The following is a 21,683-nucleotide window of genomic DNA, read 5'->3' on the forward strand; positions in this document are numbered from 1 at the left end:
AAAAATATTTCACATCATTTGGTAAATACTCATAGCATTGAATCAGCACCAAGAAAAGCTACTCATTCAATCATTAGCTGGATAAATAAATATATTGTGTCTAATAAAGCCGAATTATTAATAATACTCATAACTATTCAAAAAATGGTGGCGGCCTTGGCAAGCTGAAAGAAGCAACCGTTTCTGACTTTAATAATATTCATTAACAGTTTGTTTTCGTTGTGACATTTATTATTTCCTTTTCACCGTTTCTAAAAAAACCATTCTTCTCTTCTCTTCTCTTCTCCGTTCATTCCAACTATTTCCTTTTTTTTTTTTTTTTTTTCTGCCGACACCTACTACCATCTAATCTAATCTAAAAAAAAAGAAGAAGAAAATATTCTAAATTTTGTTGTGTTTTTCAGTTTCTTTCATTCTTTCTATTTTCATGCTTCCATTATTTCACAAATTCTTCAATATTTGTTTACCATTCCATTCTCCACATGTCTGGTCCTCTTGATCGCTTCGCTCGTCCATGTCAGTATTCTTCTTTTTTATATAATCTATTTATGAAATTATGAAGTCCTCTTTTTATCAATTCAATTATCTTATATAATACTCATATACAATTTCAATTGAGGTTATATCAGCTCAATTTACTTTAATATTCTCTCAGACACCGGTTCGAACCTCAAATTCCCCGCTTCTGAGCGTTTATTAGACTCTTCACAATAAATAAAGAATGTATTGAATTATTTATTTATTTGTTTTTTAATTCTGGATTGTTGAAAATTGTGATGATGATGATGATCAGGTTTTGAAGGTTTTTCTGGTAATGATGAAAGAAGAGAGCAGAGGAAATCAGATTTTGAGAATTCCGAAGATGATAGGAGAACAAGAAATGGAAGTTTGAAAAAGAAAGTCATAAATGCTTCAAGTAAATTCCGGCATTCTCTTAGGAAGAAAAGCAGCCGGAGAAAGAATGCTAGCCGGAGTAATTCCCTTGCCATTGAAGATGTTAGAGATGTTAAGGAGTTACAAGCAGTGGATGCTTTTAGACATTCACTTATTTCGGATTGTTTGTTGCCATCAAGACATGATGATTATCATATGTTATTGAGGTTATTGCTCCCTACTGATTGTCTGTTAATTTAACTATATGTTTAAGATAGATAGTAGTAGTATCCATTTTGGTCAATGTCAGATAGATTCGATAAAGTTTTACGTTGGCTGTTGATGCCTAACATAGCCAGATGAGGACAGTCAGATCACTAGTGTCAGAGGAAGACCTAGAAATACTTTTAAGAGAACTTAATAAGGAAGAAAAGTTTAGAGCTTAATGAGTTGGACCAAAATATGATTTATGATAGAACGTTATGGCATATTTTGATCCATGTAAGCGACCCCACTTAGTGGGATAAGGCTTAGTTGTTGTGTTCTTGTTGTATATGGATTGCCTTGGTTCTCTAGTAGCTACTTATATGATCATAGCAAATGCAAGGTCAATGATTTTTGTTATACCTCTGCTTAAAGTGGGTCATTGATATAATTTTTGAATTTGTAGGCTTTGAGTAATTTGCAGAATAATCAATGAAATTGTAAATTCTCAATTAGATTAATCTAGTATTGTTAAATAGCAGCGGTATAACGCTGTTGCATAGCGGAATTTGAATGAATAATGGATACGCTATTTAATACAAAATATTGTGAAATAGTGACTATAGCATTGTTGCGTAGCGGAATTTGAGCAAACCGCTATTTTCCACAATCTGCAATTGACAACACGGGTATTAATCCTTTTGGGTTGTTCAATTCAGTCCTTAAACTGTCTTTGAGGTAATAATGTAGTCGAGGATGTTCTATCTTAGAGGTCATTTTGGATTTTTTTTTTTATAATTTTAGGGACGAAATTTAAATCCTATAATTATGGGTCTAAATCGATGATTAACTCATTTACTTACTACGAGTCATCACAACATTCATATTTCAAACTACATATAGAAATTATGACATTTTATGCTGTAGATAGAAGGTATCTTTGCATATCTATACCAAGGATTTTACACACATGTTCACCTTGGATTATAATTGGAAATTTGAATTAGCTGACTTTATTGCAGATTCTTGAAAGCGAGGAAATTTGATATTGAGAAGGCAAAGCTCATGTGGGCTAACATGATCCAATGGAGGAAAGAGTATGGTACCGATACAATTATGGAGGTGATTCATCCAATCTGAATACGCCCAACCTTTTATTTTGTGTTTTTCTTTGGTTGATCATGTTTGAATTGATCATTCGTTTTAGTTTTCTTGAATTTGTTGTTCGTATTATACCTGATTCGGTTTCCTCTCTTTCTATCTAGGATTTTGAGTTCAGTGAGTTGGACGAAGTCCTACAATATTATCCACATGGTTATCATGGTGTCGATAAGGAAGGAAGACCTGTTTATATTGAGAGGCTAGGTAAAGTTGATCCCAATAAGCTTATGCAAGTAACTACCATGGAAAGGTATTTAAAATACCATGTACAGGGTTTTGAGAAAACATTTGCTGTTAAGTTTCCTGCTTGTTCTATTGCCGCAAAGAGACATATAGATTCAAGTACAACCATTTTGGATGTTCATGGCGTGGTAAGTTTACTGTCTTGCTTGAAAAGTTTTTTTTTTTGCACTGTTTTGACTTAACTTTAGTCAATAATTGGTTTGCATTATTCTTCCCTATGCTTTGTAGGGTTTCAAAAACTTCACAAAAACTGCACGGGAACTCATCCAACGACTGCAGAAAATTGATGGTGACTACTATCCAGAAGTATGTTGCTTTAATCATAACTTTTTTTTTATAGTTTTTCAATTCTTCATGGCTTCTAAACTTATTGTTCTATCCGCTCTTCTAACCTGTTAATGATTCAATGCAGACATTATGTCGAATGTTTATAATCAACGCTGGTCCTGGTTTCAAGCTTCTTTGGAACACAGTGAAAACATTTCTTGACCCCAAAACTAGTTCAAAGATAAATGTATGTATTAATTATTTGAGTTACTAGTTATATTTGTTTATTTTCATAGTATTTCAATCAAATATGATCTCTCGTAATCGACAGACTAGTCTATGTATATATATGATTAATTAATACTCCGATGTTTGATTAGGTTCTTGGAAACAAGTTCCAGAGTAAGTTGTTTGAAATTATTGATGTCAGGTAACTATGCATTAATGTTCTGAATCGTGTTATTTCTCAATAAACTTGTATTATCAATTGGCCATTCTCACTATCTGTGTGGTTTTTCAGTGAGCTGCCGGAGTTTCTTGGTGGTACTTGTACTTGTATAGATCAAGGCGGTTGTATGAGGTCTGATAAAGGGCCATGGCAAGACCCAAACATTTTGAAGGTTTTCATTTTTTTTAGACTTCTTTTTTTCCCTAAATATGTACCAGTTGTCTTGCCATTGCTTCTGCTATGCATCTGTAACTCAGCTATAACAGTTGTTTGTATGCAGATGGTTCTCAATGGTGAAATACAATGTTCTAGACAGATAGTAACAATTTCTAATGATGAGGGGACAGTGATTGAATGTGATAAGGCATCTTATCCAATGGTATATTTTCTAATACCATCTTAAATACTTCATAATTAGAATTTTAGTCTTTTATATCTCTGATAAGCACTTTGTTTGGATTTAGGTGCAGATAAGAAGTAGTGATACATCAACAGGAGAATCAGGATCTGAAGTTGAAGATATCACTTCCCCCAAAGCAAGTGGGAATTATACAAACCCTAGGTTGACTCCTGTCCATGAAGAAGTAAGTGGCCATAAGATTGATATTGTTGTTGCAAATGGAAGAAACAAAAGATAGATTAGATACATACATGTTACAATGAATTAAATACAACTATTTTGGTGTTTGTCCAGGCAAGATTGGCTGGTAGGGCTGGTCTTTCTGCCGGTTTACCTGAGTATGACGAGTATGTTCCCATGGTTGACAAGACTGTAGATGTTACGTGGAAGGAGAAACAAGTTTCAACTAAAAACTCACATGGCTCAACAGGTTGGACACTTGATGGATAGTTATTCAATTTGATATGGTGCCATTATTAATATATGAAATATTCAACTAGAACGTGGTTATGGTTTTATACAACATACATGTTTTAACAAAGAATTAAATGATCACAATATGCTTTAAATGTTTTGAGCTTCATTTTGTTTTCCAGAGATTTGAATTGATTGATGTATATTTACCCGCTATCTAAAGAAAAAAAAACAAAACTATGCATCAGTCGTGTAAGAAAGTAAAATTTTCTGTGTTGTAAAAATATAAGGAATTTGTAAGTTTTCAACTATATCAATATAAAAAAAATTCCTATGCATTGGGTTTTAGATTGATGTTTTACTAATTATTGGCATCCAAGAAAAGTATATTTGTTTGTAAGGTATTTGTTATTTCTTGCAGAAAAATATCTATCGAGGACTGGAGGATCGGATGGAAACCGTGTATATATCTGGGCTATTATAATTGGCTTCTTTGTTGCCATTTTTACTTTTGCTCGCTCAATAGCATTTCGTATGACTAAGAGAATAAAGGACAATGAATCTGACAGTGTCCAACTAACAATCAAGGAGGAATCTCGTTCCCTGTCACCTGCTCCCATATCGACAAAGGAAGAACTTGCTCCATCAGCTTTGGAACGCCTTTGTGAGCTTGAAGAGAAGGTTGTAATGCTGCAGTCAAAACCTAATGTAATGCCATGTGAGAAAGAGGAGCTGCTGAATGCTGCTGTTTATCGCGTGGATGCATTGGAAGCTGAATTGATTACTACAAAGAAGGTAACTTTATTTCACTTAATAAATTAAACTTGCGCTATTGCTTCAAGCTAAATAAATTGCAATTCCTGCGGTTTTATGAGTTCTCAATTTCAAGGATAAATGTTGTATGCTGTGCTGTTATTTACCAATGAATTGGCCTGTCCACCAATAATCTGCTCAGTTATCATATTCTGATTGTGAATTTCAAGTTATAACACATCTATGTAACGAGTTTATTTAGATGAACCTTAAGCATTAAATGCAAGCATATCTTCTGAGTCTTGAGTTTATGCACTTGACCTGTAGGTAGATTACTGTGTTAGACATGCATAGAAAAACTTAAGAGCTTACTTTGTGTCCGACAATATATTTTTTACACTATTTATTCACTGCTTAAACCATCCCTCGGCAGCTAACAATTTACCGTTTAAAGTAAAGACTGGCTGAGTTCTAAATTGTTCGATAAATTTGGTATATGTATAAAGACCAGTGTTTTCTGTTTGTTAAACAGGCTTTATACGAAGCTTTGATCAGACAAGAGGAACTTATGGCATACATAGACGGTCAGGAAAGAAGAAAATTTGAGGTAAACCAAAGATATTTGCATCGTGTATCCAAATACTTGATACTGCCTTGCATGGTAAGTCTTAACTATACAATCTGTTTTTTGTAAAGCAGAAAAGGAAGTTTTGCCGGTTTTGAGATAACTGTACAGAACGAAGCTGTTCCGCGAATGTGATGGATGATCTACTTCTTTTCTGCTTGTATATTTGTGTTGCCCAAGAGTTGTCTTCATGTTGGCTTGTCCGTTGTCAATATAAAATTATTGTGTGATTCATGGAACTATTTATGTATATGGCTACATTCTCTAAATTTTAACATTGTTGATGTGAGTGTTGAATTGTAAATTATTGCATGACATTTATCAAGTTCAATCAAAGTTTTAAGGTGAAGTTTGATCCATAGTCATTGTTAGAACTTTTATATTCTGTCATCCAAGCCTTTGTTACTATTAGTATTATACACGGCATGTGCTTAAAGTTGGACGCTATTAGAAGAAATTTCATTCGGAAAGATAATCATTACAAAGGTCTAAATTGGTTGGTTGGAATTTAGTGGGTGCAATAGGACTTTTCAACTAATGCATTAAATTTTCAGAACTTAAAATGGTTATCACGTTTCAATGATTAATACTTTAGGAATAGGATATGATAGGATCAACAAGACATTCAGGACCAAATCAACTATTTTGTTCAAATATAAACGCGACGATGGAGTTTTTGAGATATTTAGATTGTACAAGGAAAGTGAGTTGAACAAGCTGTGTCAGCTCACATGATTTTTAAGTGCATGTCTGTTCTTGATAAGTTCAGGAAACAACAACTAAACCTTGTCTCATTAAGTATGGTCGGCTACATAGAATTACACTATAATGTTCTATGGATCCAACTCATCAATATCTATTTTTTTCTTAATAATTTCTCTTATAGTTTTTTTTAGGTATTCCCCTACCTTTTTTGATATATCCATCTGATATATTCTTCTTACGATAGAATCAACATGTATTCGTTCTACATGCTCAAACCACTCGAGCTTATTTTTTTTACTAAATTTTCTACTATAAGTATTATTTCATCCCCCTCTCTTTCTAATAGTATCATTTCCGATTCTATCCCACCATACATCCAACACAACATTCTCATCTTCGCTACGCTTACTTTATTTTCATGTTCCCAACACTCCATACCATACATTACCGGTCTGACAACTCTCCGGTAGGATTTTTCCCTTCAACTTGAACTACACTTTCGTATCACATATCATACTAACATCATGTGCACCAAATCAATTTTGACATGTCCATCCACGTTAATTAATTCTTATAGCCATGAAGAGTACTTTGATCAACAAGGTAAATATTTTAGACATGATGAGTCACAATTCCCGTATGCGATACTCTAAGAATGTAATTTATTATGAAGGAAAAAAAAAAACAGAATATCAAATACAAGTTTTTTTTTCTCTTTTTCCAGCAACAATGCAAGTCATGCTGAAACATATAGAAAACAAATATGACTATATGATATTATGTTTATATAACGTGTGCCTTGATCAACTTTGTCTTATGGGTGCTGTCGCTGATACCTACTTTTTTTCATTGGCATTAAAGAATTCACCATGTTCCTAACAACAAGTGTTTTTAACAGAAGAGACAAAGAGGTTGTCTTATTGGTCCTTGTAAGTCTTTGTAAATTGTATGTGTCAAATAAGTTGGCAACCACGCATAATTGTGTTAAAACCAGCAACTATTTCATTATTGAGCTGTCATATTTTATGTATACATTTTCTAATCAGGAAAGGGCAAGTCAAATTTCAGTCCTATAATCTTATAAAAATAAGTTATATTAATATATATGCCATGTGCGTGCATTATAATAGTATACACTTTTCACCTACTCCTTGATCCTTATATTTTTCCCATTGGTTATGCACAATCAAAACGGTCATTGTAACTATAACACCCGATGTTGATGAGGGCGGAGAGTGATCGTCGGTGCACAACGCATGACAATGTGCAACTCTTAGCAGCTGAATCACATCGGAATGAGAGCGATCCTGAGACTGTGTAGGTATGAGATTACATGGTTGAATGAAGACTTATAAGAATTGTTTGGTACTACTAATACCAACAAAATGCCTCTTCTCTTCGTTAACTCATTCCATAAGAACTCTACAGTTAATCGTGCTAAACTTAAAACAATTTTGGGATAGGGGGACCTTCTGAAAAGTCGTCATCTAAATGGATCAAAGCCCTTACTTCCCAGTTGATAAGTTTTATTTAAAAAAAAGAGTTACTTTTAAAGTTTCGATGATACTCACTTTCCAAAATAAAGTTACTTGTTGGCATTTCTCTTAAGTGCGTATAACTAAACATCTCACATCAACGGTTGCCTCTTGATTAAAATATTGGAAACTCAAATATTACTCTCTCAGAACAAGCTTCCACCCTCCAATGCATCATGCAGAATACCACCAACAGTAAATGTTTTAGAAAGAAAAAAAAAAGTTATTTTATGAGTTATCATATATGAGGAAACAAATAATGGAAGGAATAGAAAGATAATACAAATACAAATACAAACACAAAATAATTATGCAAAAGATGGATTCTGATAGTCTCAGTATACAGAAAATTGATAGTTGGGACCAATAGCATGTGAGGAGGGTAGTGAAGCAAAATATTTATGCAGGCTGAATCTTCACATTTTAACTACTATCACAAAAACATTCTGTAAGGAAGAAATCTATGAAGTCTCAGTATGCAACTTCAGGTCCCTATAAGTTTGCATCTCCATTTCTTCCATGATCCATTTTGCTCATCTCTTTGTAACAGTTCACTATCTTCTTATCTAACTTGTGGTAGTCTTCCACTTTATTCAACCGTTTTAAATCGAGGTCAATAAAATGCACCTAATACAAATCAAGTAGCAACCGAACTAAGACATTTAATCTCACAAGCATTATAACGGTAATACTTTTTTGTAGATAAAGATAAGGGCAATGATATTTTGACACAAAGTTGACACCGTATAAAAACACACTAAATCCAAGTGTTAAATTGATTGAAGGAGAGACAAGAAATTAATAAAAACCGTCAAGACCTACTAACCAAAAATGAACTGAACATATTCGTATGGAACACCAGACACCAAAAATTTAAACCAATAATAATAACTGGAAATTTCTGCTTACCTTAAAATCAAAGGCTTGCTTAGTTGACTCAAGATATACAGTATCGTAGGCAGATCCAGAACCCTCCTCTTTCCTTGGTCTAAAACATATCATCAAACTGCAGTCTTTTGCAGTTGCTGCTATCAGGTAGTCCTTTACAATTCTCAAGCTTTCCTCCAGTGATGCAGAATGCAAAGAGGCATATTTTTTTGCTTGTTCTTCATCCAATTCTTTACGCGCCATGCTCTGTTGAGAAGTAATGTTGTAATATGCATGAATTACTCCTTCTATGTCAATATTGTCAAGCTTCTGAACCTCAAGGAGCTTATCAAGGACTCCTGATTTTTGCACGGCTTCAGTAACAAGAGTAAATAAGTTCTCTGTGCATTGGCCATCATCAGCTTGAATGACCGGCTGAAGTTCATCTTCAAGTACTTTAGCCATAGATGCATCTGTACTTTCAGCACCACCTCCAAGCCCTCCGAGTATGAGAGAACCATTTAAAAATACACGGAAATTGTTTTGAGGAGTAGTAAAGAGATCTTTGATGGCTTTATGAATTCTTTCTTTGGATCCAGAGAACAGATCGAGTGGGTTGTACACACTCCGCTCTGAAATCTGAAGACATATTGAAAAGTTTCTAATAGGCTTAGTTCTAGAAAAATGACGGATATTGTCTTTTAATACATCAGTCAAAAGACAAATGATAAAATGCTCAGGCTAGATGCTAAGACAAATGCAATATATGACCACCATCTATAGTTAAATTTTGTAGGATGTACCTCTCCATGTTGCAATTTCAGAGCTTGATGCATTTCGAATCGAGTTTTCCTCCTCTTGATAGCAGTTTCTTCAGATATGAATCTTGAAGTAGGAAGAAATCCGCATTTAGGCTACATTTTGATGAATGGAAAAGTTAAAATTTTGAAATCAAGCCAAAGACAAAGAGGAAGAGGGAAGGGTGAAATAGAGATATTCATTTTAAACTAATGATATTCTTTAATGGGAGGAAAAAAAAAAAAAAGCACAATAACATAATTGAGAAGACCATACCTTTATCTCAACTGATAAGCTGGGGATAGATCCTTGACTACCTGAAATGAAACACGAAGCTTACAACATAACTTAAATTACCTGACTAGTTAGTGTATGTATGGTAGTTAAAAAAACATGAATGATCAGTTTAGTTCATACTAGGTAAATACTACCGGAGACAGCATTCAGAATGAAAGATTAAGCAGCTTAGTATAATATTAATATCAAATTAAATTTCACCCAATGTTCATATTTTAACCAACGGGAGGCAATGTAATTCAAGCAGTGTAGGTAGTTTAAAGTTTAAATACTAACTTCTCACACATATATAATTCATGATTTCTGAGCAAGGTATACTACACAATACTGTGCTATACTACACAATACTGTGCTAGAATTTAGATATTCAATTCAAACGAAAAACAGTAGAATCAAGTACAATGATACATGTCTCAAAACCATACCTTGAGGGAAGATTGAATGATCCGACATGAGAAGACTAAAATCACATTGTGTATCAACCCTTGAAACATCAACTCGCCCAGCAGGGCGTTGACTAGTAACATTCTTCTCAACCGTCTCAAGGAATTCCTTGGTCACCAAAATGTGAGTCTAGAAAGTACCAAAACAGGTACAGGTCAGAGATCATAATACAGAACGAACCTACTCATGCAACATCTTTACTTCTTATTCGTAAAAATAGGGCAATTCACAAAAGCCGTTTTTATCAATAGAAAAATTGGTGATTTGTATTCCTCAAGGTAAGCACAGAGTGATGATAAAAACAGCCATTTGGTTAATGGGTTTTCAATATGACAGTAAAAACAAGAACTTTTCTATTAATAGGTCTCAGACATTGATCTAGAACAGGAGAAGAATGAAACGGCGACTGCATACCCCAGCATCAACATATTTGGAACCAAGCAAAGGCTTCATGACATGCTCTACATATAGTTGCCCAGCAATTTCCTTATCTGAAGAGGAAATAAGTTCAGGTACATTTTTCCAGATGAGCCGTTCATGTGGAGTCAGAGCTATGGTATTCCTCACTCCTTGCAACGCTGATTCCTTCCTTGGAGACTTGCGAATGCGCATCACTTTCCCAATCTAAGTAAGACACATTTGGATATTCTGTTTAATTGTTTGGATAAACAACTTAATTAAATGCTTATAACTCAATCACTTATCATGTAAGTGCTTACATATAAGCTATTTCCATAATAAAAGAAAAAATAAAGTCAAACGGATATCATATAAGCTATAAACTATTTTCATAAGTCTCAGTTACTGGGATCATCAGGAGAGGGAAGGAATCTTTGTTAGAGATTTAGACTCAAAGGGAATCAAATTCACAAAAGATGATAAATTGTTAAATTTATATAATTCAACTGCATCAACCAATTGAGTAACTAACTCCTAATTGGTTCTTAACTAATTCCTAACTACTGACAGAATTGATATATTGTAACTATAAGCAACCCTGAAGAGCTTACGGAATTAATCCGAAAACAGTTTATAGACATATCATAAGTTGTTTCAGTAAGCCTTTCCAAATAATATCACAAGTGCTTCTGTCAGTAGATAAGTTCAAGTAAGTCAATCCAAATAGATCTAACGTGCTTGCACTTATTCAATAAGCAATCATACAAAATTCTATTGGAATAAACTGAACATACCATACATGAATTTTACAATCCAAACATGAAACATAAAACAAGTGTTTAGTGTGATCAAATAAATTCTTAACACAATACAACTTAACCTTAAAAAAAAACATTTTTTGAAGCAAAATTAAGTTACAAGCAAAAACAAAAAAAAACAAAAAAAAGAACTTACATAAGAAGGAGAGGAACCAGTGTAAGAGAGAACAATATTAGCAGCACCTTCACCTCTATAAACCCAATGAGCTGCATCTTCTTCAGTTAAAGTCAACTCCATCTGTTTTTTCACATGAAAATCTTTGTCAGGCATTTCATCAAACAGTTTAACTACAAACTCAAAAATAGTATTGATACCATGCGTTTCAAACATAAGAGCAAAATTGTTGTGGTTGGCAATGATACCTTGCGTTGTGTTCCTCTGTGATCAGGTGTTGTTTGATTAAGATGGACTGCATGCAATGGTGTTATTATGTGTTGAATTAAGAGGGACTCCATTTTGTCTTTTTTGGTAACAAAACGTGTTTTCAACTTCTTGTGGTTGTTTGTTTTACTTTAGGTTAATTAAGTGTTTGATCATTAAGGAAGGTTAAATAAGTGTTTTTATTTGTCTCAAAAAAAAAAAGTGTTTTTATGGTTAAATGGTTAAATAAAAACAAGTGAATTCATAAATTAAAAAGATAAAAAAAAAATGAAATGGGCTGGTCTGGCCTGATTTATTTATGCATAAAGTCCATAATGGGATGGGTCATATGCTTAACAAAAGAAAATTGCTCTTTAGCTCCATTATTTGCTCTCAGACAACTTAAATTGAGGAAAATACCGTCAGTGACAATTAACTACCGTTGACACCTATGAAAGTTAACTATCAATTTTAGAGATAAATGTAGTTTGTAGCATTTAAATGCACAACTAGGTCACAAAACAGCCTGTTTAAACACTTGTAACTCAGAAACACCATTCAACAAGGAGCACACCAATTCAATAATAATTATCGCTTATAATCCAACAACAAAATGATTTGAGAGAAAATATTTGCAAAAAAGAAATTGAACTTTTTTTGTTAGGGGTGGAAGATAGAGGAAAGTTGGTGAATGGATAGTGTAGTACAAGTGACCTGCTTGTTATATCAAACATGTCTAGAACGACATTTAATTGCCACCGTCGTATAACGAACGACAATTAACTACCGTAGACAGCAAACGGTAGTCAACTGTCGTTGGAGGTAAACACGTCATTTTGGGGTGCTTGTGATCAAATGTTTGGTGCCTAACCAACAATTTTCTTTAACAAAATGCACTCCAAAACAAGTGTTTGAGTCTATCCAACCTATCAAATACAAGTGTTCCAGTCATATCTAACCTATTTATGTAGTTAGGTTCGTTGGGCCAAAGCGAGCTTGGCCAACTTATATAACATGATGATTGCTGTAAGAACTCAGTGAATTGCTCAACCTCTAAAATACATTAGTCGGAAGTTACTTCTGATTAAAAAAAATCAATCAGATTGTATCTCCCAATAGATTTTGTGCGGAGTTATGATTCAATAAATTCGAGAGACTTTTGAGCAAACAGAGAAGTCCGTAAAAAAAATCACAAAACTACAATTCTAGATATGGCCCAAGAGGAATCAATGATATTAGTCAAATCAAATAAATTCTAATTGGTTTGAACAAATGGAAATGTTAACTAGTGCCTTCGAGGCACCGGTTAAGGAAGCAAATATAGTAATATTTGCATTGAAAGCTGCGAAATCAATGCATTAAAAGCTTAAAAGGTATATTTTTTAACTTACAATTTTCTTCTTTTGGCTCCCTTAACCAGTGCTCCGGGGCACCGGTTAACATGACCCATGAACAAATTCCTTTGAAGTTGCTCAATCGACAAGTTCATCATAAATCACAATTGTGGCCTCGAAAAGAAGAGGATAAATCATATTTGTGTGATTATTAGAACATATGAGGGCCATTAAAAAAAACATGAGGTATTTTTTAAGTAAAATTTGAAGTTTATAAAAATATTTCTTTTCCCTTGTTTTTATTAATATATTATCTCATTATTATTTAAATAATTACATATACAGAAATAGTAATGAAAAAAAACTCTGTCTATACTTTCTTATGAAAAAAAAAATCAAATAACTGGTCAACAAAAAAATAATATTAAAATAATATTTTTTGGAAATGCTTTTTTTTTTTATACCTTTTTCTTATATACAAGAAAGTCTGGTGTTTTATGTTTCATCGAAGATAGAAATACCACGTTTTTTTCCTTTTTCTTTTTGTGAAATGTGGTGCAAGAGAGTGACAAATAAATCACTACCATATGTTTCTTCCGCGTTCACGATACTCGTTTTCCATAGAACATAGTATAATTTTGATTTTTGCTCTCCACCCAGCAACTTTTACTTGCACCCTGCACTGCTTCCAAATATACCCTTGTGTTAGTTAAGTCACGCAGCGTGACTTAAATAACGCACGTTGTAAGCCATGCGCGACTTAAGTCACGCAAGTTGTAAGCAGTGCGTGACTTAAGTCACGCACCACTGGTTTATGCGCGAGTTAACTCACGCACGTTGGTCGGTGGTCAGAACTGAAGAACAAACGTTTTTTTGGTCTGTGGTCAATGTTTCAACATTCAATCCACACGTTTTCTACCAAATTTTACACGTTTTTTGACCACATTAATGGTATTTACCACCTATACTACCATTCCCACCTATAAATACCCCTCCATACTTCCCTAATTCCTCACACCATACTACTTTCTCCCCCTCATCACTCTCTCCCTCTATTTCTCTTCTTTCTTTTTTTTCTTTTCAATATTCTCTTTGGGGTAAAATGTGGTCTAAACATGATTAGAGTTCATTGAAATTTGATTAAGAAAATAAAAGGAAAATTACAATGGGATTTTGATCCCAAGGTTTATTATGAAAAAGGGTTTGAATGATGTTGTTCACATTTTTTTGGAAAATGATTTTTTCTAAGTATAAATCCTAGGCATTCATCTAAACATACAATCCTAAACATACATCTAAACATGCATATTCTAGCTATTTATCTAAAGTGAAGTGTGTGCATGTGTCGGTGCTTGTGTCGGTGTACATTATTAGAGTCCATTGTCCTTATTACATCATGCCCTAGATACATTCTATGGTCTTGCAAGAAACTAAGAATTGCATGAAGTAAAATATTACAAAAGCTCCTAAGTATTACATTCTAAGCCTCGGTACAAATTAAAGTGCAAGAAATTAAAGTGAATGGGGAGATGAAGTATGGAATACTCATGATGCATGAAACAATGAACAAATGGTTAGTAATAATAGGCATAGGATAGTAGAAAAAAGTGGCAAGAAAGTAACGCATATCAACATGGTAAAAAAACAACAAAAGGTGGCAAAATGCACTTAACAAAACACCAAAAATTCCTAAGCAAGCAAGAAGTCCATAACTCTCACATTTTGATGTTTTCAAAGATTTTTAGATTCAGCCCCAATGTGAGAGTCACAAGAGAATTATAAGCCAAGGAATCATGGTATGAAATTAAGCCTATTTGCACGTTATTTCCACCAACAATTATTTATATGGCTTGTAAAACAAGTAACTATCCACAACACATTAACATTCAGTAGAAAACACATTAAACGCAGATATAAACTCATCACAAATTCACATATCACAAAACAATAGCATGTGCCAAGCATTAGAATCAAGATCATACAAAAATCTCACAAAAAATTAGCAAAAAGTAACACAAAATCACAAGAAAATTGCACATACATTTTCTACCCATTTTTAACATGCCAAAATGTCATAAAAAAAAGTTTCAAGTGCCAAAAATAATTGCAAGAGAAGTCACAAATTTTTGGAAGTTTTTAACAAGATTTTTAACAAAAATGAAAAAAGGAATGAATTAACAAAGAGCAAATTATTTCCTCATAGCTTTGACCAATGTTTAACATGTGAACACATCAAGATTCATCAAAGATATCAAGAAAGTCATTGAACAACAATTTTTTTGGAATTTTTTTTTGGCAAATTCATACGCAGGGGGTGAAAATAGCAAAAAGATCAGTAAAACACGCAGGGAAGGGGGGCGCGCGTAGCAATTAGGCATGGCAGTTGGTTACTGGGCCTTAAGAGGCCACTGGAGCGGGTTAAACCCATGGGTTATGGGCATGGATCAAACCCATGGGTCATGGATTGGTTTGCACATGGGTTGGCATAAAGAAAACACACAGATGTAAAAAGCCATTTACTAATACTCCTTCCTCTCTTCTCAAAAACGTGTCCTATTCTCTCTCTCACTCCAAGTACCAGTTGAACGGAGAAGAGGATTTAAGGGGGGGTAGGAACTCCTCCGGTGCGGTGGTTGGCCCTAGCGCCGCCGCACCGGAGTTTTTTATTACTTTTTCGAAACCTTTTATACCAAAACAACAGCCCCCTTTTCCTCTATCCTTTCCTCAATCTATCTTTCAAAGAAGATCGAACAAGAGTTCTAAATCTACCAATTTAAGCACGAAAATCAGAGGTGGGATTCGTATACCTTCACTATGTTCTTGTTCGGAATTGGATCGGCTATGACCTTCTCTGTCGGTTTCCGATCTGCCTCTTCACGATCAACTTCCCTCTGCTGTGCTCTGATTCTGGTCGTATGCCTTGTGCCACCGTTGTTTGCGACGGATTCGAGAAGTAACTGATGATGAGTTAATCGCCCTGCTCAGCTTGATTCGGTTCTGCGACCTTGAGATTTGTGAGTCTGGATTTGTGGCCGTTGTTGAAGAACGACGACGAATTCGTCCTCAGAATTGGACCGTTGCTACAGATTGAAATCTGTTAGCTTCAAATCTGCGAGGAAAATGTAATGACGGATTTGTAAAATTGAATGAGAATGGGAGAGATTGATCGGTGAACTTGTGTAATTGAGAGTCGTTGTGGTGGTTGTGGGACTTGGATGATGAAGGTTTGTGGTGGTTTTGGAATTTGAATGATGAAGATTGGGTGGTTTTTGGTGGTTAGGGTGGTTAAAGGTGGTGGTTTAGGTTAGTTATGGTGGTGGAGTTAGTTAGAGGTGAGAAAAGTGGTGGTTATGGAGGATGAGAAAGTTGGTTAGGGTGGTGAAAGAAAATGGCCACGTGAGAGAAAGAAAAGAGGGAAAGAAAATGGATTTTTTATGATTTTGTGTAAATGAATGAATGTGTTGAAAATTGACCTTGACTTTGACTTATATAGGTGATGTGGTAAGCCTTGGACCAATTGGAATGGGACATGTGGCACTTGGATCTAACAAACTTTTGTGGACTAATGACATTTGGACACGTGGCACTTGGACTCTAACAAACTAAAAAAAGATTAAAATGCAAATAATAAAAGTGCGAGGACTAAAATGAAAATTAAAACTAAAATTGAATTGAAAAAAGTAAACTGAAAATTAACGTAAAACGAGACGATTAAAAACAACAAAGCAGATTAAAACGAATCAGAAATATTACGTGAAATGACCAAAACGCCCCTAGGGACTAAAATGACTCGAAACGACTCAAATGCAATTTTAAAATGATTTTTTAACAAGGGATTGAAGCAAGAGTTTATACAAGCGAATTAAAAGACTCAGAGACAATTTTTAGAATTTAAACAGGGTTTTAACACATGAAAAGACTAAAATGCCCCTAGGGGCAAAACTGACTCAAAATGACTTCAAATGTAAATTTTGAACTGGATTTTGACATAGGATGAAACAGAGACTTATTCAAACTACTTGAAAGGACTCAAACAAATTTTTAAAAGACTGAAAGAAATTTTGACATAGGAAATGACTAAAATGCCCTTTTTCATGAATTTTGCAAATATCATTGAAATAAAATGCAGAGAAAGATGTAATTGGTCAGAGACAAATCAAATGAAAGATAAGAAGAAATGAGTTAGTATTTTTAGGTCCAAAATTAGGGTATAACAGCTGCCCCTATTTAAGTTTCTTTGTCCGGAGAGTCAAGAGACGAAGTCTTAGAGTTGACAAGACGAAGATACTTAAATATTAACATTTGCACTGCTTTTGGACATAAAAATACGTTTTCAGGTTTTCAGAAATATGAATGCCATGCAATACTTCGATTATGAATGCAAGACAAACAACTGGAGTCCATGGAACATGTCATGTCACTGGGGATTCAGATGGACATTGACAGGGTGGACAAACCAGGGGATAGAAAAAGGGTACACGCTGTTCTTTGGATCGAACTAGCCACTTGACCGGGGAATACAAAGCAAGAGATAGGTGCAAGCTGTTCTTGGGATCGAACTGGGCACTTGACCGGAAACATAGACATATAGGCAGATACAAGCTGTTCTTTGGATCGAACTTGACACTTGATTGAAAATACAAACAGATAGGTAGGCACAAACTGTTCTTTGGATCGAACTGGCTGTTTGGCTGGAGATATAGACAAAAGGGTAGATACGAACTGTTCTTTGGATCGAACTTGCCGTTGGATTGTCACCACATCATGTGGGTAGGTGCAAACTGTTCTTTTAGATCGAACTTGCCGTTTGACCGATAACAAAGCATAAGCTGGGTACAAACTGTTCTTCGGATCGAACTTGTCGTTTGTCCGGAAATATAGGTATATAAGCAGGTACAAGCTGTTCTTTGGATCGAACTTGCCACTTGACCGATAACAAGATACAAATTGAAAGTTGGATTGAAAAAGGTTCAAATTGAGAGTAAGCTGACATTGATTTGATTTGAAAATAGACATGACCATTTTTGTTGGCCCAAAAGCAGATTGAGAGTGAATTGACATTGATTTGAATTGAAATTGAAAGTTGACATTGAAAGAGAGATTGAGAATTGCGATTGAGCAAAGACATAGACATAGACATTGAATTGAGAGTTGAAATTGAATTGAATTGGAAATTGACATTTGAAATTGAAATTGACATTGAGATTGGATTGAAATTGGAGATTGATTTGAAATTGAAATTAAGATTGCTTCGAATTGAGATTGAATTGAATTGAAATTGAGATTGCTTCGAATTGAGATTGAATTGAATTGAAATTGAGATTGGAGAGTTGAGATTGCATCGAATTTGACAGTTGAAATGATTTGAAATTGGGATTGGAGATTGCATAGAATTTGACAGTTGGATTTGAATTTGACAGTTGGAATTGAAATTGAAATTGAGATTGAATTTGACAGTTGCAATTTGGATTGGAATTGAGATTGGAATTGATTTGAAGTTGGAATTGGAAGTGGAAACTGATTTAGATTGGAAATTGAAATTGGAAATGCAGCATGTATGTATGGCATAACAAGATTATTGAATGTATGGGCACATAAAATGCATGATTATGCATGTATGAATGCTTGAAATGCATGATTGGTTGGCAGTTTGACAGAGAAGTTTCACAAAGGCAGACAAAACATTGGAAGATTGGGCACGTAGTGGCTCGTGCTGCAACATATTCACAGGGGAAAACCTCTTTGGAGAGACCGTCGTTGAGAGACGTATCGAAACCATGGCTGAGGGCAGTAAACTTATAGAGGAGGAAACCTTTGCAAGGTCCTTGGATACAGGTCGCCGTTGCTAGGCGTGTCAGTGCTGGGTAAACGTTGGATGTTCGCATCTGTGGTCAATGCTTTTCAATATTTCATTCTTTCATTTTTCATTTTCAAACCCCATTCTTGCCTGAACCGCCCTTTCGGGTTTTCGATTCACCGGGGAATAAAGTTCTTCTCATTGCCCCATTTTTGCCTGAATTGCCTTCATAGGTTGTCAATCAGCGGGGTGCTCATTTTTGCCTAAGCCGCCCTTTCGGGTTTTCAACTTAGCGAGCTTTTCATTTTCATTTTTCAATTTTTCATTTTCATTCTGTTTTTCATTCTTGCCATTGACCACAGATCATCCTAGGGAGTAACCTGCTTGTATCAAGTATTGAAATAGACATTGACATTCATTTATTCATGCATGTTTCATTGAAATGTACCTTATTGCTCAGGTTTGCTTTCAAAATAGACAGGAAAAGATTTTCAATTTTCAAAAATGTTTGTTTCAGATATTGACATTATCAAAATAGAAAGAAAATGTTTTGTATATAGCATTGAAAGTAGAAAGAAGAATAGAGTTTCAAACAATAGCATAGGCTCAAATTGATGTAGAAGAGTGAAAGTCAGCCAAAGGCATGACTTCACGGATTTACAAAGCTTGGAAAATGTTAATTTTATTGGTTGGTGATACATTGAACACGATGACCGCTACATTTCATAGAAATTTTGAATTCACAAGTACAGAAGCCTCTGATGAAGATGATCATTGACAGTTGCAGGTGCCCAAAGGGGTGATGGTGATTTGCCAGATATAGTTACTTGTCTTTTATTGTCAACCTCATTTTTGCATGAACCGCCCTTTCGGGTTTTCGGCTCATCGAGGCGCTCATTCTTGCCTGAGTTGCGTACAATCTCAGCGAGCTTTTTCGTATTCATTGTTTTTTGTCCCTAACTTTTGCCTGGATCGCCCTTTCGGGTTTTCGATCCACCGGGAAGCGCATTTTTGCCTAGGCCGCCCTTTCGGGTTTTCGACCTACCACGCTGTTCTTTTCTTTTTAGACAAAGTATTTCTTGACTATATCGGCATTAACAGGATTTGGGAGTTCAACACCGTCCATGTGTGTCAGAATCAAAGCACCACCAGAGAAAGCCTTCTTGACAACATAAGGACCTTCGTAGTTAGGTGTCCACTTGCCCCTTGGGTCGGGTTGCTGACTTATCCTTCTTTTCAATACAAGTTCGTCTTCCCTGAATTCTCGAGGTCGGACTTTCTTGTCAAAAGCATTCTTCATTCGCACTTGATACAACTGTCCATGAGCCATGGCATCCATACGCTTCTCTTCAATCAGATTCAATTGATCATACCGACTTTGACACCATTCAGCCTCAGTTAGTTTTGCTTCCATGATCACTCGAAGAGATGGAATCTCCACTTCCAGAGGGAGAACTGCTTCCATACCATACACAAGAGAGAAAGGGGTTGCCCTGGTTGAACTGCGCACTGTAGTACGGTAACCATGCAAGGCAAACGGTAGCATTTCATGCCAGTCTTTGTAAGTAATGACCATCTTCTGAACAATCTTCTTGATGTTCTTGTTAGCGGCCTCAACTGCACCATTCATCTGAGGTCTATAAGGAGAAGAGTTGTGATGTTCAATTTTGAATTCTTCACATAAAGCTTGCATCATACTATTGTTCAGATTGGAACCATTGTCAGTGATGATCTTGTTGGGAACACCATATCGACAGATGATGTTATTCTTGATGAACTTGACAACCACTTGCTTGGTCACGTTTGCATAGGAGGCAGCTTCAACCCACTTGGTAAAATAATCAATTGCCACTAGAATGAAACGGTGCCCATTGGAAGCCTTCGGTTCAATTCTTCCGATCATGTCAATGCCCCACATAGAGAAAGGCCATGGGGAAGATATAACATTGAGGGCGTGCGGAGGCACATGAATCTTGTCAGCATAGATTTGACACTTGTAGCATCTCTTAGCATGTTTGTGGCAGTCACGCTCCATGGTTATCCAGTAATAGCCGGCTCTTAACAGTTTCCTTGACATGGCGTGACCCGAAGCATGGGTCCCAAAAGTACCGTCATGTACATCATGCATTAACTTCTCAGCTTCTTGTTTATCAACACATCTCAACAAAACCATGTCATAGTTCCTCTTGTATAGGATTTCTCCGTCCAGAAGGAATTTGCTAGCCCATCGTCTCAAAGTCTTTTTATCCCTGTTGGAAGCACCAGGTGGATATTCACGATTCTGCAAGAATTGTTTGATATTGTAATACCAAGGCTTTTTACCATTCACATCTTCATCAGTTTGATCTGGTATATTTTCAACAGTAAACACATGAGCGGGTCTATCAAGACGCTGTACTTTGATCACAGGTACATCATTCCAATGATTCACACGAAACATAGAAGACAAAGTAGCAAGAGCATCAGCCATCTGATTTTCATCCCGAGGGATGTGGTGCAGTTCAACTTTGGTAAAGTATGTCAACAGACGTCTTGCATAGTCACGGTACGGGATCAGCTTCTCATGATGAGTCTCCCATTCACCTTTTATCTGATTAATAACAAGTGCAGAATCTCCATAGATGTCAAGGTGTTTGATTCTCAGGTCAAGAGCTTCTTCAATACCCAAGATGCATGCTTCATATTCAGCTATGTTGTTTGTGCATTCAAAAGTTATTCGAGCGGTGAAAGGAATGTGGTGCCCCTGTGGAGTTACAATGATGGCTCCAATTCCTTTACCATAAGCATTATCAGCACCATCAAACACCAATCCCCACTTGCTATTGGGGTCCGGCCCTTCATTGATCAGTGGTTCTTCACAGTCTTTCGCTTTTAAATACATGATCTCCTCATCAGGGAAATCAAACTTAATTGGCTGGTAATCATCAAGAGGTTGACAAG

General features: G+C 35.4%; 2 protein-coding genes across 7 annotated transcripts; one reads left to right on the forward strand and one right to left on the reverse strand.

The window, feature by feature from the left end:
- Positions 1-221: 221 nt before the first annotated feature.
- On the forward strand, positions 222-5,747 carry LOC146951840 (phosphatidylinositol/phosphatidylcholine transfer protein SFH8-like). 2 transcript variants are annotated; one of them, XM_085755333.1, is made up of 14 exons: positions 222-516; positions 794-1,100; positions 2,100-2,199; positions 2,343-2,609; positions 2,710-2,787; positions 2,894-2,995; positions 3,129-3,178; positions 3,269-3,368; positions 3,477-3,575; positions 3,661-3,780; positions 3,891-4,026; positions 4,432-4,805; positions 5,296-5,370; positions 5,463-5,747. In XM_085755333.1, the coding sequence occupies exons 1-14, from the start codon at positions 483-485 to the stop codon at positions 5,484-5,486; spliced, it is 1,866 nt and encodes a 621-aa protein (XP_085611459.1). In that variant the 5' UTR covers positions 222-482; the 3' UTR covers positions 5,487-5,747. The 2 variants fall into 2 exon arrangements, with proteins under 2 accessions (XP_085611459.1, XP_085611465.1); XM_085755339.1 differs by having other exon boundaries at positions 3,667-3,780.
- Positions 5,748-7,914: 2,167 nt separating this feature from the next.
- LOC146951841 (inositol-pentakisphosphate 2-kinase-like) lies at positions 7,915-11,937 on the reverse strand. 5 transcript variants are annotated; one of them, XM_085755355.1, is made up of 8 exons: positions 11,615-11,937; positions 11,388-11,489; positions 10,449-10,658; positions 10,016-10,163; positions 9,570-9,610; positions 9,299-9,409; positions 8,538-9,134; positions 7,915-8,255 (listed from the first exon to the last, which is right to left on the reverse strand). In XM_085755355.1, the coding sequence occupies exons 1-8, from the start codon at positions 11,705-11,707 to the stop codon at positions 8,121-8,123; spliced, it is 1,437 nt and encodes a 478-aa protein (XP_085611481.1). In that variant the 5' UTR covers positions 11,708-11,937; the 3' UTR covers positions 7,915-8,120. The 5 variants fall into 5 exon arrangements, with proteins under 5 accessions (XP_085611481.1, XP_085611473.1, XP_085611488.1 ...); XM_085755347.1 differs by having other exon boundaries at positions 11,567-11,756; XM_085755362.1 differs by having other exon boundaries at positions 10,449-10,682; positions 11,615-11,653.
- Between the last annotated feature and the right edge of the window lie 9,746 nt (positions 11,938-21,683).

This window comes from Medicago sativa, chromosome 1 (assembly GCF_051527215.1).
Source record: "Medicago sativa cultivar Bolivia chromosome 1, Bolivia_mono, whole genome shotgun sequence".
Lineage (NCBI taxonomy): Eukaryota > Viridiplantae > Streptophyta > Magnoliopsida > Fabales > Fabaceae > Medicago > Medicago sativa.

Excerpts from the sequence above, each read along its gene's own strand:
- LOC146951841 (XM_085755347.1), bottom strand. The coding sequence starts at position 11,707 with ATGGAGTCCCTCTTAATTCAACACATAATAACACCATTGCATGCAGTC. Across the intron at positions 10,659-11,387 it reads CTGGTTCCTCTCCTTCTTAT|ATTGGGAAAGTGATGCGCAT; the intron begins GTAAGTTCTTTT and ends TGTCTTACTTAG. Across the intron at positions 10,164-10,448 it reads CCAAATATGTTGATGCTGGG|ACTCACATTTTGGTGACCAA; the intron begins GTATGCAGTCGC and ends GGTACTTTCTAG.
- LOC146951840 (XM_085755333.1), top strand. The coding sequence starts at position 483 with ATGTCTGGTCCTCTTGATCGCTTCGCTCGTCCAT. Across the intron at positions 2,610-2,709 it reads TTTTGGATGTTCATGGCGTG|GGTTTCAAAAACTTCACAAA; the intron begins GTAAGTTTACTG and ends TATGCTTTGTAG. Across the intron at positions 2,788-2,893 it reads ATGGTGACTACTATCCAGAA|ACATTATGTCGAATGTTTAT; the intron begins GTATGTTGCTTT and ends GATTCAATGCAG.